This window comes from Erigeron canadensis, chromosome 9, assembly GCF_010389155.1.
Source record: "Erigeron canadensis isolate Cc75 chromosome 9, C_canadensis_v1, whole genome shotgun sequence".
Classification (NCBI taxonomy): Eukaryota; Viridiplantae; Streptophyta; class Magnoliopsida; order Asterales; family Asteraceae; genus Erigeron; species Erigeron canadensis.
In genome coordinates this window covers 36997158-37011749 of record NC_057769.1, presented here as the reverse complement: position 1 = coordinate 37011749, position 14592 = coordinate 36997158, and the positions used below count along the sequence as shown (strand labels likewise).

Here is a 14592-nt window from a genome sequence, read left to right as displayed (position 1 = left end):
ACCTCCTTGAGCTTCCGGTTGAGGTTCTTCCGAGTTAGCCCTATAGTTAGCCCCGGCTCTCCTTGGTCGTGCCATTTCTATAAAACAAATAAGACGTTGACCCGAAAGTTAGTCTCAATGCTCACATGTTAGTCACACAAGTTGTCAATACCCCCATGCCGATATTAACATACGCATTTCATACCAATAAGCTAAGGCAAAACGATAAATTTCTAAGGGGGGATTATTACTGAACATGCCAATCTCACTACAACCATTCACCACACAATCCAAGAAGCTAGCACGGATAGTTCAAAGTATAATCCGGATCCAATATGCTTTCTAGTTATCGATCGAGTTTGTATACAGGGTGTACCGACGGCTAACCCTCCACTCAATCGACTTCCCAAAAAGCATATCGATTCCTTATTATGCTTTAACCCAAGCGTGTGCAATCTGTGATGTCATTAAATTGCTATAACATCGGGTAACCATAAAATAGTTGACCACGCTCTTTTAGGGTTGCCACAATGTTACATCAAGTTAACGCCATAACTTCACTTTGCCCTAAATTAACAATTATTATCAAACAACAACAATCCCTCTCAGTCACAATCAAACTCAAACTAAAACCATATCGTACTCAAATCATCACATAATTGGTCTCAACTACGAACTCCCAACTTACACTTTCTAGGGTTCACACAAATCAAGTTGCACACAAAATTCCTAGCCATGCATGCTATATGAAGAGTTTAACTTAAGCTGTAGTCTAGGTCAAACCACCTAATTCTCTACGACCTCGCATGGGCCACCATTCTGTAACACCCCGAGCTAGGGCTCAAAATATTACGGAACTCACATAGCACAAGGAGGGATTATCGTAGGCAACTAAATGAAAATAATGAATTCGGTGAATTCATAACTAGTCAAATATTCATACAATGCACAAGGAGTAAATGACCATCAAAGTTTACAAAAGAATATTCAAAAGATGGTTATCGATCCTAAGCATTAGTAAAAAAAAAATGGGCAAATGAATCCTTGATCCCTATAAGTCCATGCCCGAATCCCAAAAGCTAGTCACGGTCATGCATCACGTCCTTGAACCACTTGATTACCTGAAAAGTGTACTAACAAGTCAACACGAGGTTTGTGAGTTCGTAGTGGTGGCCCAAAAGGAACCACCGACAATAACCACATATCATAGAAACAAGAACAATCATTGCATACAAGAAGTCTTACACGCCATCCTACCAATGCATCACAATATCACAACCCGATAAGGAAACCAATGCAATGTCAATGTCATGATGCGAAAGATATGTACGGCCATCAAGCCATCTATGCAACGATACTCACATGTCATCACCATGGCCAATGTGGCATCTCAAAAACATCAGAGAATATACGTCTATAAACTTGGATGACCAACACCAGTGTATACGTCTATACCTGGATAAACACATTTGTCTCAACACACAACCAAATTTTCTCAATGCAACCATCACCATACAAATCCAACAATCCATCAATCCAACATCCAATAACCCAATCATATGAACAAACTATACATACATACACTTGAGAGGCTTGCTTTCAAAGAGTCATCGATGTATGTATACAGGGTGTACCAGCGGCTAACCCTCCACATCTCAAACCTTTTGAAAGCGAAGTCGACTATCATGTATGTACACCTAACCTAAATATAACCTTTCTCAAAACCAACATGCACAAAACAATTCAATTCAACCATAAACATCATTCGATCAACGAACAACTAATGTAAACAAATAAACACATAATGCACACTTTTCAGCCCGAATCTCAATAGATTAGGGAGATACGAACTCACCTTGATCGGCTAAGAGTAGATAATACAAGTTAAAAGCAATTAAAGTTGTCTTGCGTTCACCTCACGTCCACCACCTATAATTATAATATTATATGCAATTATTAATACGACTTATTCACGTCCCAATAAAGCAAGTACAATCCTACCGACTCCCGAGACTTGATAAAGTTGTTAGAACGCCTAGGTGAGATCCATATCAAGTTTAGGTAGAACTACAACATACCAAAGCGTTAGTAACTTTCCCCGAATAAGACTTAGCCTCAAAAGATTCGACCCTTTTTGAAATGGGGAAGGTTTCAATAAAAAAAAAAGGTTACTACAAGAAACTAGACTCATTTACGAATCCAACGATAGGTCACATGACTCGATTGGACTTTCGGTGTGAAAGATACAAGCGTATGAAAACAACGAACGAAAAACTGGTGACCAGAAAAGCCTTCACTGCGCCGCAGTGAGGTTCAAGGCCAAATCCAGACGCAAATAATGGTTGCGCCGCAGTGAGGCTCGCCACGCCTCACTGCGCCGCAGTGAGGTTCGAGGCCAAAAACAGACGCAAGAAAGGGTTGCGCCGCAGTGAGGCATTGCCTCCTCACTGCGCCGCAGTCCCACTCCCTGCAGCCCAAAACCTGCACTTCTAACATCAAGGTCGACCCAAATCACCATTTAACCTCAAAATCTATTCCGACACTTCTCCAAATTAGTTTTATCCCACAAAATCAAACATAGACTATATTTAAACATAACCCATCTTACAATTTCATTCCATAACTCGATTTAAGCTCCAATTCATGAATTAAACTTCCTAAAAACCCTAAACCACACATGCAAGCTTTTCGCCTCGAATTATGACCCAAACCCACTTGACATCAACTAGAAACAAGTAAATGAAGATAAAATAAAGGTTATGGAACAAGTTTAACTTACCAAGCTCACCACCTAGCACCCTAATCCGAATTTTAACCCTAATGTGGCATGTTCTTGCACTTTGGAGCCCAACTCTTTGATATGTTGTTATTATTATAATAAGGTTTATTAATCTTGAAATTTCCAAGCTTGAATTACCACAAAATAAGGATCAATCTAGAGAGAGAGTGTGTTAAGAAGAAGAGTGTGTGTTCTTGAGAAGAATGAGAGAGAGCTAAGAGAATGAGAGGTGAAAGGGATAAGGTGGGTGGGGAGGGGGGTTGGGTTGACTAGATGGGTCATGGGTCAAGACCTTGATCCATGGGTTGACCCATCACTAACTAACTAGTTCACAATCCACGACATATCACTTAGCATACCGACAATCGACCCAACGAGTACAAAGTTAGTCATTTAATCGCAAAATAGGCTCAACGATATCATTAATTCATCAAATTACACATAGAGTCAACGGGTCAAAATTTACGGATGTTACATAACCACCACCACTGAAGTCGGTAATGACTACCACTAACCACTGATAACTGATAACATCACCACCGAGCCACTACTTAGCCACCCAAACCTATCACCTGACACCCCAAACTTTTAGAATAAAAAAAAAAAGAAGAAGAAAAGAAGAAGCAATCTCCAAGCACCATGACCTATTTGTTAAGGATGGTCTTATGATCAAAAGAAAAATAAAGAAGATATATCGATATAATGTATGTTAAACAAGAGCAAATTATTAGAAGTACTGGATTTATATTTTCAGATCTTGAACTTATAACTTATCATTAGTTTAAATAATATTTCATCGGTAGATTAAATAACCTAGCTATCGACCACAAACTTTGAAATGAATTTCTAGCCTTAAAATAACATTTACAATATCTATTTGGACATAAAATTTAAAAATAAGAATAATAAACGGTAAATGACAATTTTGTCACTTTAGAATGAGAGATGATAGATTTGCTTAAACATTTGGGTAATAATAATCCTCTTATTTCTATCTAAATTTGACATTTATAACATATATAGTTTTTTATCACATTATTTCATCTCTTAATATTTATATTAAAAACGATTTATCCTAACATAATAATGCTTTTAATATCATGAAATTTTAGTCATTATTTTTTCTTTATCACCCGTTTTGATTTTTTCATGTGACTTGATATTATGATTAGCATACCGATATTTTAAGATCCATCATTACTCTATTTATATATGTCTTGATCATGAAGTTAATAGTCTTATTAGAAAGATGTGTATAACAAAAAAAAACAAAATACTAATTAACAAGATACAACGTGAAAGATTAAAAAAAATAAAACTAAAATATATGTCTGATGCAAAGACATGTTATCCAAATAATTGAAAATGAATATTAGAGGTGATGTCATTTTATGGGTCATAGTATTACGTAGATATACATATATATGTATGTATACCTCAAATTAATCCTCCTAATAGATTAGCCTAAAGATCCTCTTAATTTTTAGATGAGAACATGTGGAAAAATCAAGGGTAAGATTAGGAAAGAGAATTAGTGGTATTTACATGTCACAAGATAAAGTAATTAGGAGGATTTTAGACTATTTTTTAGGAAGATAAATCATTTTTTTTATCCCATATATCCTCAGCGACTTTGTAATCACATTAATCAATCCAACAAAATGTCTGATCAAGCTCCATCTTTCTCGGCCATGTGGAAGCCAGGTTCATCTACTTCATCATCCAACAACAACACTCGTAACAAACCCGTATCCTTTCAACGTCCGATACAACAAAAGGCACCATCACACGATCAATTCGATCCACGAGCAAAAAAGTCGGATGTCAAGTCAGTTCAAGAAGAAGCTGATAAACCAGTGTCCCTTGGAGCTGTCACTCATGTCGACACCACTTAATAGATTTTGTTGTTGCTCGTTGTAATAATTAAGTCTTCATGTATTCAAGTGATTGTTATTGTGTTGCTTAATTGTTTTGATGTTGTGTCTGATTGCTAATGTAATCTGCTGGATTGATCTAAACGTTGACTTTTGGGCAACATGAATTATAATTAAACTATCTTCTACTTTCTAAAATTCTTATGAAATATTATCCATTTCCAGTTAGTAAAGATGTTTATGATCCTAGAACAATATGTGTTGATATATACAAGATAATGATTTTTCTAAGTTATTATTTTTATTTCAAAATTACCGTCGAAAACAAATTCCACCAGCAACACCAACACAATACCGTGTGTAGATAAGTCCTTTACATGGATTTAACTAAGAACGGATAAGAGTAAGAAAACACTCAACGTTGTTTTTAACGAGTTTTGGGTATTAATATCTCGACAGTGGATGAAGGACGTTGGAATGTAAAAAGTCTTATTTCTACCAAGATAGAAAGACTGCTTTCAAGTTCTATCTAAATGATAGAAAATAACCTTCGATGTTTGCATAAGGTGAAGATGGAACCTTTTATGTTATCAGAGATAAAAATATTAACTATTTAATCCAACTATGCTACTGTGTTAACAGACGATGGGTAAGTTTAACGGAAATAGGCAATATTGGTGACTTGGTGTTGCAACTTACATGCTTTAAAAAGTAGAGATTGTCGCTCTAATTTAATTAAAAGGGTTGAGATCTTCTTAAATTAAAAATAATTTGAACGATAAAGTTGGATTTGAGATCATCCAATTTTACCCCAAGTTAGGGATAATTGAATCAATGATAAAGATTTAAAAATGATAGCTGAACTTTAACTATTGATTTGAATAGTAATTTTGGCAATTTATATTAGATCATTTGGATCTGGATAGATCTATGATTATCTATATTTTGAGTTAGGATAACAAGATGATTAGGATTATTATATTTAACTTATACTACAGTAAAAGTTTCTTGATAAAAAATTTGTTTGACTAGTTAAATAAAAGTCAAACCAAATCATCAAATCAATTTTCTATATGGTTTTACACTTTTACCCAAATACAAATCAAATACTAGTAAAGTACGTATGATTTCTATATTTTTATACTCTTTTATAAAAATTATTATACTTTTCATTCTTAGAAATAGTTACACAATAATTACATACAGAATTATTAAATTACTCTTAATAAACACCCAATATGAAAAGAGTTATTATAAAATACCATCACGGATACTATTAAAAAGTCTTCTCCATTTTCATTGCCGCATCATGCGGGTAATATGATCGCTATATATGAATGAAAAGGTAAATAGATTAGATTAATCTTACGAGTACTATCTTACATTGTGTTATCCTACTGTATTTGACTATTTTCTTCCTGCATTCCTTCTTTTACGAAAAAAAAATAAAATTAAAACGTGTTAGGTTTCTTCTTTAACTTATAAATTATAATTGTCACATATTTTTGTGTTATCATTTTTATTGACAAAAACAAGTACAGTAATAAACTTGATCTGAAATTTGAAAAGATGATCGACCATAAAAAATAAAAAAGAAAAAAAAAACACCTAAATCCGAAAACCAAAACTTAGATTAATCTGAAACAAAGAAAATCATATATCATTCATCAACAACCCTACTTGGACATGAATCCAAAAGCAAACCAAAAACTTATATTGTAAATGTGAAGAAAGGGGCTAGTATATTTCTTCCTAATTAAGAACTTTAAAATGACATCATAGTAAAGTGATTGATACATGATAAAGTTATAATACTTCAATCATATATAGTTACGATGTCTGCAGCTTGTCTTCTGACTTGCCCACATCATCATCGATCCAATGTATCGTCTTGAGGTGAAGCTGCTTGCTGATCGTTTGGAATAAACGCTTTTCTTCCGCACAAGACTTCAAATAACACAACCCCAAAGGAGTAAACATCCGACTTGTGGTTCACAAATCCGGTCTTTTCATACGTCGGATCAACATACCCAAGCGTTCCAACGGTTTCGGCTACCAGAAGACGGTCCCTTCGCTCACTCGTGTTGCTCATCGCAAGTTCAAAACCAGATAACTTGGGTTGCCAATTTTCGTCAAGTAAAATTTTGGAGCTCTTGATATTACGATGTATCACGCTATACTTGCGTTCCTTATCATAATGGATGTAATTCAGTGCGCGTGCGATGCCAGCACATATCTCCAATCTTTGGGTCCATGTGAGGCTTGAATCGTTTAAATATTTGTCGAGACTTCCACGGGCCTCGTACTTGTTTATGATGATCTTCTCGCCTTTTTCATCACAATACCCAACAAATGAAACTAGATTTTCGTGCTTGAGATCAGAAAGCATGGTAATCTCCTTCCAAAACTCAAGGTCCCCTTGGCCATAATCATAGTACAATCTCCTTGCAACGATGTGGGTCGGCTTTCCTGTCATCGAAAGAGTTCCTTTATAAACCCTTCCGAATCCGCCTCCACGGAGGAGATTTCTTTCTGCAAAGTGGTCAGTGGCCTTTTCTATGTCTTCAAGTGAGATTATGAAGCGAGCAAAGTCGTCCTGCGTTAAAGAAGACATGATGTGTTTTTTATGGAGTAAAAATTAACGAGAACATAATTAGAGAGTGTTTGGCCGGGTTACAATAAAAGGTAAAGGGAAGAAAGAGATACCAACGTTGGTTTACATATATAATACAATTTATAACCAGTTAAGGAACCCGAGCTTTGCCCAGGGAGTAGTTATTTACATTACTGTATACGGTGATTTTTTATTTTATTTTATCTTTTCTTTTTTTAAAGGTAATAACGATACGTCCACGTTAGGCCGGGTCGAATCCTGTCAATGTCTTAAAAGGTTTGCTTCCTATGCGCTAAATGCGTATAGTATTGTTAAGATTCCCTCACCGTATGTGAATATAACAGGAATTAATTATGAAAAACCTTCAGACCATCAGCTAACACACCAATGACTATATACGATGATATGTGGATTTTAATATTCACTTGCTAATTTTCTATGTTAATAAAATCCACGCATATATGACACAGCTAGTTAATAAATAATTCTTCAATCTAATTGAAGTTCTTTTTTTTTAAATTTAACTTTTATTCACAACTGCCTACACCACCAACAAGTGATGAGGCTCCCTGGAAACTGTACAATTACAAGAGCTTGAATTTACACCAATCATCCCACGTAATAAAACGGGATTTGCTTCTATTTCTATACCACAAAAAACCTAAGTTTTTAATATCTTGAAAAATCTTCTCAATACTAATCCTTCCATTAGCGAACCTTTTATCATTTCGAGCCAACCATAAGCACCAACAAGTGATAAACACCGCACCTTGTATTCCCCGAGCCAATCTTTTCTCCACCTTAGCATGGGAATGAACCGCGAACAAATCCAAAACCGAAAACAAATAAATTGGTTGCACATTACACCAGGTAGAGACCTTCTGCCACACTTCCATCGCCACCTCACAAGAGCAAAAAAGGTGATTAACACTTTCCTCCTCTTTCTTACAGAGAGCACACAGGGTAGAGTTGAAACGACAACCACGATCTTAAGGGCAAGCATAGTTGGGATACGATCTAAACCCACCCTCCACATGAAGATATTGCATTTTTTTGGCACCCATTTCGACCAAGAAAACACAAAACGATTGCTATAGTCTCTATCGGCTCCAAGAAACTCTTTGACTCCTTTAATACTAAAGATCTTGTCTTTACCTTCCATCCAGTTCCACGTATCTTTTCTGCTAGATAATGATTTCCCTTCTAATAATCGACCAAGAGCGACACTGCCATCATCAGGCCTGAAATCCAGGGCCCCAATGCTAGAATTTCCCCCGAACGTCTTAAACTTGTTTGTCAGAGAATCGAATTTCTCGTACACCCGACAATCTAAAGATACAATCAAAATAATAGATGGAAGTGATAAATCTATGTCAATTATTAATCATTTATAATAAATGTAAATGTTTTATTGCATAGTGTATAACTCTGTAAGACAGACATTGTTGTATATGATAAAAATTTATTTTAGCTTTATCACTAGATAATAATAAATGATACACGCACGTTTCAGTGTGATTTTGTCATGTTTATTATTTGTTATCAACAAAGTACAACATATTTGTCTAGAATATTATCAAATATATATAATCAATTATAGATACTTGTTATTTTTGTAATAAACTACATGATATAACATCTTTTGAGCAATTTTTGACCAACAGTAAACTGGTTTAACAATAAATAATCTAATCATGACAAATATCCATGGACGGACTTAGTTAGGGCGAGGAGGGGTTCTAGCCCTTCCAAAATGTAAGTAAGTAACTGCTTAGTGTCGCCTTCTGCGGGTTTTGAGCCCCAATACTTCGACAGTGTATGGGGGAGGTTAAGATGTAGGCAGACCTTACCTCTACCTAAGTAAAGAGGCTGCTTTCAGTTTCTACCTAAATGGTAGAAAAGACCCTCCAACCTTTACATGGGATAAAGATCGAACCCATGACCTCTGTCTCCAGAGGCAAGGGTGTTTACCACTGATCCAACCATGTCCAAAATGTCCATCTGGTTATATCATAAATTTGGCGAAACAATACTTAAATTTCAGCTAGTCCAACTGGTTTTGTGTAGTGACCTTAATGCGTTTCAATTGCGTTAGGCGAAGATTCAATTCCTTCTATCTTTCTTTAAACAACTAGCTTATTGTATAATTTGTTTAGTTATATAATTATAAACCCACCAAACTTTTTATATTTTAGGCTATATAATCTTTGTTTCCCCATTTAATACAAACCCCACCAAACTATTTTTTAAAGACTATATGATCTCCGTTTCTCCATTTCATACAAAACCCACCAAACTTTCTTTTATTTTTTAAAGACTATATAATCTCCGTTTCTCCATTTCATATAAAACCCACTAAACATTTCATTATTTAAAAGTTTAATTTTTGGGGCATCTTTGTAACATCCCAGTATTTTAAGGTAATAGAAAATTAACTCTTTTTTATAGTTTTGACATTAAATTAATTTTCTAGTATTTTGTTTTGAGTTAAGGGGTTAATTTAGTTGGGACTTTAGTGGCTAGCGGATATTTTACCCACAAAATACAATATGGGACGTGGCTAGCAGGGAGAAAAGCCAGCCACTAAATTGATGATTCATGTTTTCCCACCAAACTCTTTTCTCTTCTAACTATTCCATCTTCTCAAAATCCTTCAAATCCATGCAATTGAAGCTTCAAAACTAAAAGTAAAGAATTGTAATCCTGAAACAATAACAATAATCATCTCCAATTAAATTAGAAATTGAAGTTGGGGCTTTCTTGGAGGTGGTGGTGACCAAAATATTAAGGAAGAAAAAGGAGAAGAACTTCAATTTGAAAACCCTAATTCTCTCTTCTTAAGGTATTGATTTCATAACCCTAATTTTATTTGTTATTGAAATTTAGGGTTCTTAACCTTAGAACTTGGGGGTTTTTGTTAATTGAAATTTCCAAGAAGAACCCTAATATTTTGAATTGGGAATTTGTTAGTTTGATTTAAAGAGTTGGTGATAATGGAAAATCCCCCATAATAAGAAATTCATATTTGGTGGTGTTTGGCTAGAAATCATGAAATAAAGTTCTATCATAAAAAATTTAGAGTTTGTTGGAAAAGTGTTTAGTAGCCAAACACCATAATCTTAGAGTTGTTGAATGCAACTAGATGTTTGAAAGTAGTTGAGTCATGGAACTCATAGATGATATGTGATTATTCTTGTATAGGTGTTGAAGAATAAATTGTTGAACTTGTAGCCTTATTGTGTCAAGTAGCCAAGTTTGAGGTGAGTGTATATGCATATAATCATGTTCTTGTTAATAGAGGTCATAGGTGGGTAAATTCCTATGACCCATTTGATAGTGGTTTGTTAGAACTAGTAGGTGGGTAAATTCCTACTAGTCAATTTAGTTGTAAGAGCTAGTAGGTGGGTAAATTCCTACTAGCCAAGTTGTCCATGGCCATGTTGAAAATGAATGTATGTTGTTTGAATGGTATGAAAAGGCTAGCTTGCTAGGCTTATATGGTGCTTGGTGTACAAAGTTGAAATGACATGATTATGATTATATGTGTATGCATTCACTAAGCGTTGCTTATGTTTTAGTTGTTTAACTCTTTTATAGGAGTTGGTAGTAGCAAGGGTAAAGAAGCGATCGAGTGAAGTTATAATTGGAAGTTCTTGCCATTTGGAAGGTTGGCATTTTGGATGATTTGGGTAGATGATCCCTTTGGTACTTAGTGGCTCTTGATACAAATCCCTTTTGGCTAACTTGTTATGGAAATTCTGGAAAATTGTATTTAAATGGGTAATGCAAGTCTTGAAAGACTTGATGAATTGTCCAAGTTGGGCATCCGACCCACTTGTTGAACAATGTGTTTGTAAAACTTGTATAGATGTCAAGTCTTTTGAAATGGTGTATTATATGTCATAAACAGGTTTGGTTTACTCTATGAAAGGTGTTGAGACCTGGATTCGCTGATAAGACTTACTCGCTGACATGCATAGTCAGCAAGTCTTCAGTGAGTCCAGTGACTCTCTTCAGTGGGTTGCATGCTGACCAAAAGTTCATCATGGCGGGAAGCATTCAAATCACATGAAGACAAGAGTCACATGGTGGTTCTTCCAACTGTAACGTGCCTTAAATGGCAAAGATACATGTTGGGACCAAAGCAAGGGTTCTCTCTCTCTCATACCCGATTTGGTAAAGAAGACAAGGGCACATGATTCAAGTACCATGAGCCAATTGGATGTCGACAACCACCATTAAGTCACAATCAAAGAAGGTTGTGTTGCCCCAAGTCTTCCTCTATATAAAGCAACACAACCACATTGTATCAAGTGTGTTATTCACCTTGAAAGTGTGTATCACTTGTAATTGTTTAAGTTTTTAGTGTGTCTAGGCTTAGCAATTACCATTGTTCTTTTGTATTCTTGTAAGTAAAGTGTGTAAGATCAACCATGTATTCATCGTTTAATCAATGATACATATGATTATCCTTGCATTGAAGTACTACAATTGAACTTAATATTGTTCTTGGTATTTACTTGCTTATTTACTTTCTTGTCTAATTTAAATAAAACATAAGTTGTGCATTCCTGGACCATCAAGTTATATCAGAGCCACCGTTCCTAAATCGTTGGAACAAGAACTGTTTGCCTCCTTGTGTTTACATTTAAATTTTCTATTCTTTAATTCTTCTTGAAACCTTCTTTTTCTTAAACAAGAACATGTCTTCTGTTCCCAGCCTAGTGAACACACGTGACTTTGGCTACGTGTCGACACCTCCTAAGTTCGAGCCTAAAGATTTTGGGTCTTGGAAGGAGAGGATGCTTCTTCACATCTCTGGTGTGGAACCCTATTTAATGACCATATTAACTAAGGGTCCATACGTACGGATGTATGTCCAAAGGACTCCAGGAGCTACACCTGAAGCTCCTAAGATAGTCACTGACCTGGTTAAACCAGAGGTTCAATGGACAGATGAAAAAAGAAAGCTGGTAAATCTTGATGCTAGATTGAAAAACATGATTATCGTTACTCTTCCCACTGAAATCATGAAACTAGTCATCAAGTATCCCTCTTTAAAGGAAGTATGGGACAGACTTGTCAGCACCTATGAAGGATCTGTTGACCTCATCAAAATCAAGAAAATTGATTTGAAAAGAGCTTATGAAAATTTCTTCTCTCTTCCTGATGAAAGTCTTGAGAGCACCTATACTCGCTTTAAAGGGTTGCTCAATGATATGACAAATGTTGGCATTACCCATGATAACTTTGAGGTATGTCATAAATTCATCGACTCTCTTCCTCTTAAGTGGCAAAACTTAAGACAAACTCTTCGTACTACGAAGAAAATCCAAGATTTTGATCTTGAAGAACTTTTTGGCACTCTTCAATTTGAAGAAAGAGCATTGGCTCAAAATATTCGAGCCTCTGCTGATGCCAAAAGACATGCTGGCCCTTCTTCTTCTTCTGTCAGCATCTCCTCTCATCCTATTTCTGATCCTATCGCTCTTGTTTCTACTGAGCCCATCGATCTCTATGATGGTGCCAGTACCTCTAATCTTCCAGCATCCATTCAGACCCTTATTGATGAGCTGGATGATGAAGAAAAACAAGATTTGTTTAATGACTTCATGGGCTTTGCCCTGGTTGCTGGTAGAAGATACTTCAGAAGGTGGAATAATCGCAAAACGGTTACTCCCCTCAAACCTCCTGTTGATAAATCACAGGAAGAGTGCTGGAGGTGTGGCAGAAAAAGCCACTACCAGAAGGAGTGCAGAGTCTCCTTACCCAATCCTGCTGCTCCTAAAACTAATCCTTCCAAATCTGCTGATGAATATAGGAACAAATACTATCAGCTGAAGGCTAAGGTGGCTGAAACAGAGGATGTCAAAGTTCCAGCAAAAAGGTCTAATTGCTGAAGAACATGATTGGGCTGACTCGGATGATTCTGATGATGACGATTATGTTGATGCCATGTGCCTTATGGCACTTGCTGACAGTGATGCTCTGACAAAGGATCAAGTCTCCTCTAGTCAGTGGGTGAACGTCACTGTTAAAAAGGTACACTCTCTTCTTTCTTCCTCTTCTAATCAAGACAAGACCAAAATTATTGAGTCCTTGTCTTGTGATCTTCAGTTCGTAGAAAGTCTACGTGCTGAACTTCAATCTAAACTTAACTCTGCTGGAGTAGAGTTAAGTGAAAAATCTGAAAAACTTGTGAAATTGAAAAATGTTCATGTTGAACTTCAATCTCATGAGTTGATGACTCAGAAACTTCAACATGAGAATGAAACTCTCAAGGCTGAAGTTTCTAATCTAAAGAAGATTGTGACCTCTTGGTCAAAGGCTTCTAAATTTCATCATCAATGCTTGAGCGAGCATGTTCCTGCTCAAGTACAGGCAGTAATTGGTGGCAACTTTGATGCTGCTGCCTCCATCGCTGACTCTTTTAATGATGATGTAAAGCCTGAAATCTCCATTCCTCCACCCTATTCATCTTCTATCTCTCAAGAAGAAATGAAAAAGTGGTATTTTGTCAAGGGACAAAATGACTACCATGCTGAGATGGATTCTAAGGCTACAGCATCCACCAGTGTTCCCCCTTCCTCAAATGCTAAAAGTACCAGTACCTCAACCAGTACTTTTGACATGTTCTCCCATCTTCCCATAGTTGGCATGATGCCACATGAAGGGAGAATTCAACATTCTCCTCCAAGAACTTTTAAAGGGGACATCTCAAGTGATGGGTATGTTCCCATTGCTCCTCAGCGTCTTTCTACAAAAGGTGCTGAGCCCTTTAAAAGAAGCACTATTGCTGCTCCCTATGACTATGGTACCCCTCAGCGGGTCAATCATGTCGTTCAGCAACACTCTAGTGCTGAATCTTCATCTTAGCTGGAACCTACCCATACAAATTCAATGTCTGATCATCAAATGAACAGAAGGGTTAGGTTCGCTGATGTAAGACACCAGCAAGTACTTCCCACAAAGGCTATACCTACAGAGACAGGGGTAGTGCTACCTCTCTACTGAACCTGTTATTAGTGAAACCTCCTCTGTCACAAATGCAAGCATTGCTGAATACATTGCTGCTCAGCGCTTTGAAATTCCCCATTCTCAAAGGGTTATTTCAAATGCTTGGGGACAACCCTCAATGCTGGTTGAGTACAGCGTTCCTGATGTAGTGAGTAGCTATGCATATCTTCATAGTAATGTAACCAGCATAATGCCCACCAATGAAGATAACACTACCCCTGTCTCTGTGGGAGATCACATTACTCTTGAGGAGGCTCTCTCTGTAGAACCAACATCCTCCGCTGAAGTACCTTCAGACAATCCTGCTGACATAGAAATGGATGAACAAA

The 14592-nt window shown here is 36.4% G+C and overlaps 1 protein-coding gene across 1 annotated transcript; it reads right to left on the bottom strand.

The window, feature by feature from the left end:
- Positions 1 to 6502: 6502 nt before the first annotated feature.
- On the bottom strand, positions 6503 to 13707 carry LOC122583766 (probable serine/threonine-protein kinase PBL28). The gene is made up of 3 exons (XM_043756138.1): positions 13626 to 13707; positions 8196 to 8575; positions 6503 to 7228 (listed from the first exon to the last, which is right to left on the bottom strand). Exons 1-3 carry the CDS (start codon positions 13705 to 13707, stop codon positions 6503 to 6505), a joined length of 1188 nt encoding a protein of 395 aa, XP_043612073.1.
- Positions 13708 to 14592: the final 885 nt, after the last annotated feature.